This window comes from Aricia agestis, chromosome 11 (assembly GCF_905147365.1).
Source record: "Aricia agestis chromosome 11, ilAriAges1.1, whole genome shotgun sequence".
Taxonomy (NCBI): Eukaryota; Metazoa; Arthropoda; class Insecta; order Lepidoptera; family Lycaenidae; genus Aricia; species Aricia agestis.
The window spans coordinates 7,796,564-7,806,744 of record NC_056416.1 but is presented as its reverse complement, the minus strand read 5'-3'; the positions used below and the strand labels follow the sequence as shown (position 1 = coordinate 7,806,744).

The window sequence follows — 10,181 nt, the reverse complement described above, 5'->3', positions numbered from 1 at the left end:
CTGTAACTTTCGCTCGGTCTAGTACCGTCGTAAAGTTACAGATGGCGCTTTATTGCGGTACTATGGATTCTAGTATTATAACTATAGGTACCTAAATATTTATAGAATATTAGATGTACATTTAAAATTAAAATAAAACAACAGAATTTTATAAATTTTATTTATTACAAGAACATTATTTAATTTCAAAACATTTTAAAGGAACACAACACTTCTACAAAGTACAAAGAGTCCTATCTCAGTTCTTGCACAGGAGCAATCTCACAGCACTTACAATTTACAAACACACAAACCGGAGGAACGGAGGCTCTACTCGACGGACATATGCACAGAAACAAACAAATTTCTCCGTAATTCGTAAGCCGCAAGAAAAAAGCGTAGACGCATATCTATGACAGATAGCACCACACTCTTCTTCTTTTTAATAATGGCTCCTTGGGGAGTTGCCAATATCAGAGTGAGTGGCAAAGACTCTGTGTTGAAGAAGGTCTAATCGTTGAACTACTTTTATAAAATGAGTCTGTTGAGAGAACCTAAAACACAAACATTTAGGGTTAGTAACTACTAACTAATTACAATTTTATTTTATTAATATCAATAAATGTACATAACACTTTAGTAAATGACGTATTTACAAAACATAACACAAATTTAAAATTGATAGGACGGAGAATGGTTGCGGGGAGAAGATCATATAGGGAACAATGGGTATTAGGACAAGAGAAAAATATATGATCCAAGGTACCTTCGTCTAGCCCACACTCACAAAGGGAACTATCCCTGACCCTAATTTTTGCAAGAAAGACAGGCGAACAACAATGTCCGAGCCTAACTCGAAAAATTGTAGAGAACACTGTTTTACATGCTTCTTTAGCACCACACTCGAAAGCAAAAAGTTTGATTGACTTTGACATCTTTGTTGGGATATTTTTTATCGATGTTACCAGAAGGAAAAAATAATATTATAGCTGTTATGTTACAAAAATACAACACAGTACCTTTTATTGAAAATATTTTATTTTAAAATAATATTTTCATAAAAGATTCTCAAATTTTTTATATTTACTTAAGTATTTTAGTTACAAATAACTCAGTAGTGACATCTAGTACAATTTATGATAAAATCTGATGCGAAAGCTTTACAAGCGCCATCTCTTATTTTGCGACGGAGTTATTAACTATTATTATCCTACCAAATTAAAAAGTAAGCATTTCATACAATAATTGGGTACTTGGCTGGTCTTCTTTATTTTGGAGGTTAAAAATTCTTATGTTACCGTGTCAAACATTCTAAGATTGTACACCACAGATTACTAGTATATATTTGTTGTACACCCTGGAGCACAAGAAGTGAGAACAATTATTGCATCATTGCTGTGAACTGTGAATTATTTAGAAAATAAATCTTGTGAACAGTTTTTTTATTATCTATAAACAGTATTTGTTTTCCTGTAACTTGGAAAGAACAGAAGAGCACTCGACATGACTCCAAATCTACAAACGTTTATCAACAGCTTTCAAAATCGTTTGTAAGTAAAAATACTATTTAGGTCCATACTTTTGTTTTAATATATCTTTTCGTAGACACTAAAAACATATTAATATAAAAATATCAGGTTTGTTTTAGTGAGATGTTTCCAGAAGAATCTTGTTTTTCTAGAACATTTACGTCACAAGTTTCCACAGCACGTAATACGACAATGATCATCATCGTCCTTGTTTGTTTGTTATTTTTAATAATAAAACATATTAATAGAAAAGTCCTTATAATTATTTATAAGCCCTAAGGGCTTTGGAGCAGTACTTGTATGTAACAAAGTATCTATAACTTATTTTTATTATGAACTAATACTCCCTAGAAACTACAAGAACAATGATAATATTGTGTATTTGGCTAAATAAAAAGTACACTTGTTGAATTTCTTTTAAACCTGTGAGAACGAAATTATAATATGGACAAAAATATTAAAGCATTGCATTTATTCATGGCCATAATAAAACCTGTCTAAGTTTTTATCATGATTTCCATAACCTATTCTTTACTTGTAAGTTGTAACCAAGAATGATGCAATATTTGAGTTATTGTTAAGACTTCATAATATAAGAGGATTTACTTGTACCAACATTACTGTGTACATTTCCTGAATAATTTTTGTACTGTAGTGGTTTCAAGAAAACGACTTCTTGTCATTTCTTAAATACTTAATTTTTCTTTTTCAGAGAACCACCGGTTCGGCAACATCTCAAAAATGTCTATGCCACCCTCATGATGACATGCGGAGCGGCATCTGCTGGTGTGTATGTTGACATGTACACAAGGTTTCAGGCAGGCCTGCTTTCCACAATCATTGGGGCTGGTCTGATGTTAATGCTGATAGCCACTCCCGACAATGGAAAAAACACAGGCCTTCGTCTTGGATACTTACTAGGCTTCGGTCTAACATCAGGTAACTAAATTAATAATTACTGGCCTGCTTTGATTATAATAGCATAATGTTGTTATTGTGCAGTAAAGAGGATTTTTTTTGCATTGAGGCTTTTAAACTACTGGACAGCTTTTAATGTAATAAGACTCAGCTATAATATTATTTTTTTATTTTTCAGGCATGGGTTTGGGTCCTCTCATGGAGTATGTTAGCATTATTGATCCATCTATCATTGTAACGGCCATCCTGGGAACTACACTGGTGTTTGTCTGCTTCTCCATTGCGGCCATGCTGGCTGAGAGGGGATCTTGGCTGTTCCTTGGTGGAACCCTGATGACATTGTTCACATCAATGTCGCTGATGACACTCGTCAACATCTTCATGCAGTCACACTTCTTATACCAGGTAATTTTTTTACCATGTTTATTCACATTTTTTTAAATATATATTATTTCAAAAGTCTTATCTCAAGATGGCCATTAATGTGTTTTAAACTTCGTACTATGGTATTTATAAATGAAAAATAATGCTTATAACTAAGGCCCAGATTTATATGTAAATACCATCGACATAAGAAGCTATATGGACACAAAATGATCACAAAAGACGCCTGCCTTCAAAATTTGTAAACTAAAAATGGCGGATTTTACTAGAGATGTCACTGAATAATAAAAAAATATTGATATCAATATGAAGTTTTTTTATTCAGTGACGTCTCTAGTAAAATCCGCCATTCTAGTCCAAAAATTTTGTATTCAAAGACCTATTAGGTCTTTGCCTTTACTATTTATTTTATTTCCCCCCCTCCGTGGTCTAGTGGTATAGAGCGCGGCTCTTGACTCGGAGGTCGTGGGTTCGATTCCCGCGTTGGAAACATGTTATTTCCAAGTTTGGTTAGGACAATGCAGGCTGATCACCTGATTGTCTGACAAGTAAGATGATCCATGCGTCGGATGGGCATGTAAAAAGTCGGTCCTGCGCCTGATCTCTCGCCAGTCGTGTCGGTCGTCCCACTGAGTTATGAGAGTAAAGGAATAGAGAGTGCTCTTGTGTACTGCGCACACACTTGAACACTATAAAAATTAGGAGTAATTAAGTAAGCGTAGCTGGCCTGGTTTCAATGAAACCGGCCACCGTCACCGAAACCGGTGTGGGAGCTATTATTATTTTATTATTCAATGACATCTCTAGTAAAATCCGCCATTTTTAGTTTACAAATTTTGAAGGGAGGCGTCTCTATCGTGGTCATTTCGTATCCATATAGCTTCTTATGTCGATGGTATTTACATATAAATCCGGGCCCTACTTATAACAATTACATAACTTTTACCTAGTAGTTGACTAAAAGTGGACCTTTCAATATTATATCAACTGATTGTTAGCTAGTGAAGTATGTAGATTGTAGAGTATAACTTTATTTTTAGGCCCACCTCTACCTTGGACTTATGCTGATGTGCGGCTTTGTTCTCTTCGACACACAACTCATCATTGAGAAACGCAGGATGGGCAGCAAGGACTTTGTTCAACATGCTTTGGAATTGTTCATTGACTTCATTGGAATTTTCAGAAGACTGCTCATCATATTAACACAGAAGGTATGTGTAAAATATTATAAGTTTAAATATATTAATTGTTGTCTGGATAGATGGAATAGATGCTATCCTGAAATTCGGTTGAACAGTTTTAAGATCATAAAATGCAAACAAACAAGTCTTTCTGCTCTATCAAAAATCTGCATAACACGAGTTTATAGTTGACTTGTATTTTTCCTGGTATAATCATTATACATTAGAAAGTCTAATCTATTTGTTTTAATTTCAGGAGGAACAGAATCGTCGCCGCAGGCGGGACTAAATGTATTTCATTGTTAGGTAACTCATTCCAAAGTAACTGTGCACTTTGCTCCTTGGGATCTTTCAATGCCAATATCACCATTACTATGCACATTTGTTTTTGAGTAGAATAATTATTGATGTGTCACTGTTGAATCATTTTATTTAAAGCAATATTTACATTACTTTTTTGTCTACTAAAATTTAAGACATTTATTTCTCATAAGGAATTAATTTGGCGCAAGGTGCTCAGTTATTTTATTTGGAGTAGATTTTTAGGTTGAGAAAGGAGAAATTTTTAATGTCAATCTTCATATGCATAAAGTGTTGGGAGTTTGTTTGGTTTTAGGCAGTTATTTTGAGAGTAATTATTAATGTAATATCTCTGTACATTTACCTAATATGAACTATCTATTGTATTCTTTTCAATAAATAAATATTATTTTATAAACGATTGTTTTTTGTTTCATTTTAACCTGTGATAATATAATGTTTTTGGTTATTTACTAATTATGTATTTTCTTTTGTGTAATTATGTAAATGTAAAATAATTGTTGTGAATAAAGGCTTATCTTATCTCTACTATAGATAAAAAGTATTGTATGAGCAACTGCTATCCCAGTTCCCACCCACATATGAAAGCCCACTTGCACTGCACTTAATGTCTGTGTTATTTATTTCAAAAATAACAATATGCGCTCTTTTTTTCGTAAATACTAGAGATAAAGTGAAATAAAAAGAGTCTCGTTATATAAATTACACATATATTGCAAAAAATATTTAAAAAAAACTTTGGTCTCAATCATTTAACATGGCTCAGGTTTGTTAGCTTATAATGTTTTCGTCGCCGGGGTAAATTTTGTTACGGTCTGGTCCGTACTTGTTCTTGGCTTTGACGATTTCCTTATTGATCAAGATACTTATCAAGTTGCTAACACCGGAATCTATCACAGATACGTTCTCATTGGGGCCGCTACTGGCCGGCTCCTTGCTTTTTTTCTTAATAAAATAAAACTTTCCCATATTACACTTGTGCTGCGCGTCTTGATTACTGTTTTGGACGATATATTCGTACGTCGAAACTCCTAAAACCGCTATGTAAATATGAAAACACAGCAAATGCAGCAGAGCACACGCGATCACAAAACCGCACAAGCCTAGCAATATTAAAAAAGTTAGGAACGCTACTGATCTCGGACAGTATTTGGTAATAAGAAACTTAGGTATCATCGGGCATGCGATGTAGTTCTGTACGTATTTGCTCAGGTGACCCATGTTAGTGAGGAAAAATATAACATCTATTATACATAATGAGGTAGTATAGATCGACAGCAGAAGAGCCGAAGCGACGCATATCACGAACGCCGTATAATTTCTTCTCCCCACGCAGTTGTTTAGCCATTTACAGTGGTGATCGAAGTGGTAGACACATTTATTACAGAGGCCGCAGTGTTTAGTCTTCTTGTTGCTAGTGTTTATGTTGCACAGGTGGCACCTTCCGTTTTCTATGACGTGGGCGTGGACGGAGCGGTCGAACTCGGGGATGGTGTTCAATTCCATTTTTCGGAGATCCTCCTCGGCCGGATCCAGCAGCAGCGCAGCCACGTGCGATATCAAGTGACACGAATACAAAACGGCGTAAATCACGAAGGATGCCAATCGTAGCTCGTAAAATTGTATGTTAATAAGGACGACGAAGTTTACGATCGCCGTGGCTACGATGACGAGCCAACAGACCACCTGGTACCAGTTCAGGGGAAGCTGCAGACCGTTCACCCGCCGTTGGGGTATTTTTCTTTGATTTGTGCCGCAACATTTGTGCATTTGAAGCGATTAATAATAAAAAAGATATTTTGTTATTTTTAGAAACTATAAGGCACTATTTGTACGGAAATTTGCGCGCGCAATCGAATAGAAGTAGGTCGACGACAAAATATCGATTTTATATTTCATAGAAATAGTAAGAGTTAATGGGGTAGGGTGTAGATGGAATGTAATCAATAATACATTATTGATTCAGTTGAGTACTTTTAACAAATTAACCCAAACATAAATGTGCTTAATTGTGTTTGTAGGCATCAATGGGGTATGGACAGAAAAAAAATTAACATGTAATAAAATAATTTAATTTACAGATGTAAAAAATTAACATACTGTATTTACATTATTTACTTTTCATAAAGTAAGTTCATATTTACATGAAATATATTAAATTGTACTGAACAAATCATGGCTTCAATGAAGAATGACAAACCATTGTTGTTTTATGTTTATGAAGCATGCTTCCTGGCCATCTCACGTCGCGTGTGCACGAGTATCCTGTGCCCCATGCAGTCCAGTTCCTCTTGGAAACATTTATTTCGACAGCATTTCTTACACAGTTGATAAACGCACTTCCCTCCCTGAAAATTTTCAATGCAATATTTTATACTTGTAGGTATGGAAAGGACGAGAATAAACTGGAAAAAGAAAAATCTACGTTTAAAGGAAGGACCACACTAGGTGACGCTACACTGCAGTGGAGCGACACATCACGACACTTCAATTCTATCTATCTATCTATGGACGCTTCACACCACGTCAGTCTGGCCCCGTGCTAAGTACCTAAAGGACTTGTGTTACAGGTACCAGACAACGAAAATATATTTAATACTTTTATACTAGGTATACATATATTTAAGATTTTTATTATATCATACACATATTTAATACACATCCAGACCCGGGAACATTGAAAACTTTTTGTTCCGTCGGCGGGATTCGAACCCGCGACCCCCGGCTTGAGCTACCAACGCGCTCACCACTGAGCCACAGAGGTCGTCAAACAAAACGACACTTCAATTTTCATAGAACAGACGTTTTTTATCGCGTAGCTCCTCTGACGCGTAATGCGGCTTAGCTCGTACGATATAATATATCCTTTGTGGTGAGAGTGCCGACTCAAGTTTTATCCATCTTCGAGGTGGAGGAGTTCTGGCCCGCCGGTGTAGTTTACCGGAGATTCCGGGGGAGGCTCCCGGGCGAAGCGCGAATCACGTCGCCGAAAGAGACTTTACGTGATAAGGTGTGGTGTGATTGTGTGTGTGAATGTGTAAATAATATATATTAGGATAAAATTGTTCGGCGTGCATCCGTTGTCTGATTGCCATAACGCGAGTTTTTACTTAGCATGACGTGATGTACGCTACCTAGTTTTTATACTATTGTATATTATTGTATGTATAATAAAGAATTTGAATTTAAAAATATGTTATTTAATGCCTATGACGTGTCGCGTTGTGTAGTGTCGTTTCGTCTACAGCGGTCTCACCTTAAGGTCAGGGCAAAGTTATTAAAAAACACTTACAAGTGGATTACAGCAGCTATTATTATGACACAGTTCACCCGTCCTCCCAGCCTGGTGTTCTCCATCTGGTTTGATAGGTCTCCTCATTATTCTTCTCAGCTTTTTCATTTTTTTTCTAGATATGGGATTACCTTCCGAGTCCTCGTGTTCTCTTTTCTTATCACAGCCATCCTATGTCAAGATAAAAAAATTACACAAAACTTTATAATAAAATTACATAAGTATGAAATTCTGTGCATGCAAAATAATTTAGTATACCTTCTGTCTACAAACATCCATCTTCTGAATGTGCTCTTCAGGGGATATTCTGACATAAGGTTGACAAATCCATGGAGGTAGAATTAGGTTATACCCTTGCCTCAATATATCTTCTGTATCTTGAAACTGTAATGTCCCTTCATGATATGGCAAGTACTTGTTCCTTATTCTATGGCAAACCTCTCTAAAATTGTCTATGCATGTAGCAGTAGCCAATATTTCCCTCTCCTCATTATTACTTGGAATAGTGAAACTAGAAAAAAATATTTACTTTCAAACTAAGTAACAGCATATTAAAAGCAACACAAATGCCAAAACTAAACAAAAAATAATATAGACATGGTTTCAAGGAATATATCTTTTTTGTATCAAAATTGTAAAAATTAACAAGTAGATCCAAAATATTAAAATACTGTTACAAGCAAACACAGATAACATAACTGACTTTACTTACACTTTATGGAATATTTTAAACAAGTGGCCTCTTATGTATGACATAGGACAAGGATATTTGTCCACAAGATCCATATATTCTAAGGCAATGTCCCATGAGACAGGATTGACTCCAGCAAAAATGGCTGGATTTGTAAGATTCCCTTCTGCTGACATCACACCATCTACTTTAGTGTAATCTATACACCTGTACACATCCTCCAGGCATTGAATATTTCCATTTGCAAACATTGGAACACTTACTGCTTCCCTGAAAGGCAGAAATATATTATATTCAAAAACATGCAAAAAAAGCCTTGAATCATATATTTTGGAAGGGTATTAGTGTCATTCACATTTTTTAAGAGGTATACCACTGATCAAAATGGGATCTAAGTCCAGGACAGAAGAAAGAGAAAATAATCAAAAACATTAAATGATTTTCATCAAATTATTAGGAAAAGGAAATAAAGAATGGACCTATCCTTGATCCAATTTATTTAATCAGTAGAATACCACTCTCACTAATGTTATTTTATTTCACTAACCTAATGGCTTTGATATGTTTCCAACTAGCAATACCTGTGAGTGGTCCCTTCTGTTCTCTTGTTCTACCGTGCACAGTTAACAATTTACACCCTGCATCTTGCAACATTTTAGCATACTGAATTGACTTATCGATACTTTCAAATATTCTAACTTTACAAGTTATTGGAATTGATACTGCATTAGACATTGTGGTGACTGCAAAAAAATATAAATATGAAGAATAAGGACTGTTTACCCATCAATCCCCAAGCAGCATCCGGATGTCGCATAACATTTGGAAATCTATTGTGTCTGTTATTCCCACAATCAAGGTATTAATAGAAAACTCAGAATTTAGTACAATTGAAAGTTTTATTAAGTACCTATTTGCTTTAGTAGATCCCATTCATCTTGCAAGAATGAACCATATCTTCCTCTTTTAGCAATTTGCTGTGGACACCCAAGGTTAATGTCAATAGCATCACAATGTTTCTCCACTAACTTTGCAGCTGCAGCCATAACTTTAGGATCATTGCCGCAAAACTATAAACATGTATATTCAGTAATTATTATTTTGTAATTATAAGATACTACTTGTATTCCTGTCTGTGCAGTTTTACTTATAGATTATTAAGCCTTTTTTAGTGAAATGTAAATATATCTTTGAAAGATTTTTACCTTACTGTGCAGGAGGATAAACATTACAATAAGGTTATATTTTTCAAAGATATTAAGGATGTTTTGGTGGGCTAGAAGCTTCTAAAAGTAGATTTTCAGAGGAGTTTGAGATTAGATGAGATCAGAGTGACACGGGGTACATCAAACTAGCGTTTTTGATTTATAAGTAATGGTTAGGTTGATATCTGGGGGCACGGCAGTGCCTCAGCCAAGCTTTTTAGCAAAGGCTTATGTTTTCTACTTATTTACAGTTTTATACCTGTACAATTAAGGGGCGGTCTTCTTCACATGTTGTGAAATTCTCTTTTCTGTATTTCGGATCTTTTATAAAAACATTGCTGTGCAGCATTGGAGTATAACATAATGTAGCACCATGTCTTCGACACAAACATCGCCAGGCCAACTCGCTGGCATCCACCATAGGAGCGACGACAAATTTAGGTCGTCCGATAGATTGAAACCAACTGCTGTCCATTTTTAAGAAAAATATTTTTATTCTAACAATATTTTCTACAATAAATTTCGCAAAATATGAACGTGGGCTCCACTATCAATTATCATGCTTGACAATTTTGAAATTAGTGACATTAAGATGACGTTCTTTTACTAGTTCCAGTACTCCCAGTATATAGGCCAGCATTGGGGCAGCAAGACGTTACGTCTCGGTAGCCAATAGAATCT

The 10,181-nt window shown here is 35.3% G+C and overlaps 3 protein-coding genes across 3 annotated transcripts; 1 reads left to right on the top strand and 2 right to left on the bottom strand.

The window, feature by feature from the left end:
• The first annotated feature begins 1,323 nt into the window (after nucleotides 1-1,323).
• LOC121732140 (bax inhibitor 1) lies at nucleotides 1,324-4,713 on the top strand. The gene is made up of 5 exons (XM_042121953.1): nucleotides 1,324-1,529; nucleotides 2,221-2,447; nucleotides 2,605-2,831; nucleotides 3,851-4,021; nucleotides 4,248-4,713. Exons 1-5 carry the CDS (start codon nucleotides 1,483-1,485, stop codon nucleotides 4,278-4,280), a joined length of 705 nt encoding a protein of 234 aa, XP_041977887.1. The 5' UTR covers nucleotides 1,324-1,482; the 3' UTR covers nucleotides 4,281-4,713.
• Nucleotides 4,714-5,008: 295 nt separating this feature from the next.
• Nucleotides 5,009-6,152, bottom strand: LOC121732139 (palmitoyltransferase ZDHHC11). The gene has a single exon (XM_042121952.1). The coding sequence runs from the start codon at nucleotides 6,080-6,082 to the stop codon at nucleotides 5,084-5,086; it is 999 nt and encodes a 332-aa protein (XP_041977886.1). The 5' UTR covers nucleotides 6,083-6,152; the 3' UTR covers nucleotides 5,009-5,083.
• Nucleotides 6,153-6,445: 293 nt separating this feature from the next.
• Nucleotides 6,446-10,063, bottom strand: LOC121732138 (tRNA-dihydrouridine(16/17) synthase [NAD(P)(+)]-like). The gene is made up of 7 exons (XM_042121951.1): nucleotides 9,760-10,063; nucleotides 9,206-9,365; nucleotides 8,843-9,038; nucleotides 8,317-8,565; nucleotides 7,863-8,115; nucleotides 7,605-7,775; nucleotides 6,446-6,660 (listed from the first exon to the last, which is right to left on the bottom strand). The coding sequence occupies exons 1-7, from the start codon at nucleotides 9,973-9,975 to the stop codon at nucleotides 6,529-6,531; spliced, it is 1,377 nt and encodes a 458-aa protein (XP_041977885.1). The 5' UTR covers nucleotides 9,976-10,063; the 3' UTR covers nucleotides 6,446-6,528.
• Between the last annotated feature and the right edge of the window lie 118 nt (nucleotides 10,064-10,181).

Bases quoted from the DNA above. Each gene is read 5' to 3' on its own strand.
- LOC121732140 (XM_042121953.1), top strand. From the start codon at position 1,483: ATGACTCCAAATCTACAAACGTTTATCAACAGCTTTCAAAATCGTTT. The intron at 1,530-2,220 runs GTAAGTAAAAAT...TTTCTTTTTCAG, and splicing joins AACAGCTTTCAAAATCGTTT to AGAACCACCGGTTCGGCAAC. The intron at 2,832-3,850 runs GTAATTTTTTTA...CTTTATTTTTAG, and splicing joins AGTCACACTTCTTATACCAG to GCCCACCTCTACCTTGGACT.
- LOC121732139 (XM_042121952.1), bottom strand. From the start codon at position 6,082: ATGCACAAATGTTGCGGCACAAATCAAAGAAAAATACCCCAACGGCGG.
- LOC121732138 (XM_042121951.1), bottom strand. From the start codon at position 9,975: ATGGACAGCAGTTGGTTTCAATCTATCGGACGACCTAAATTTGTCGTC. The intron at 8,116-8,316 runs GTAAGTAAAGTC...ATTTTTTTCTAG, and splicing joins TTTAAAATATTCCATAAAGT to TTTCACTATTCCAAGTAATA. The intron at 7,776-7,862 runs GTATACTAAATT...ATCTTGACATAG, and splicing joins TGGATGTTTGTAGACAGAAG to GATGGCTGTGATAAGAAAAG.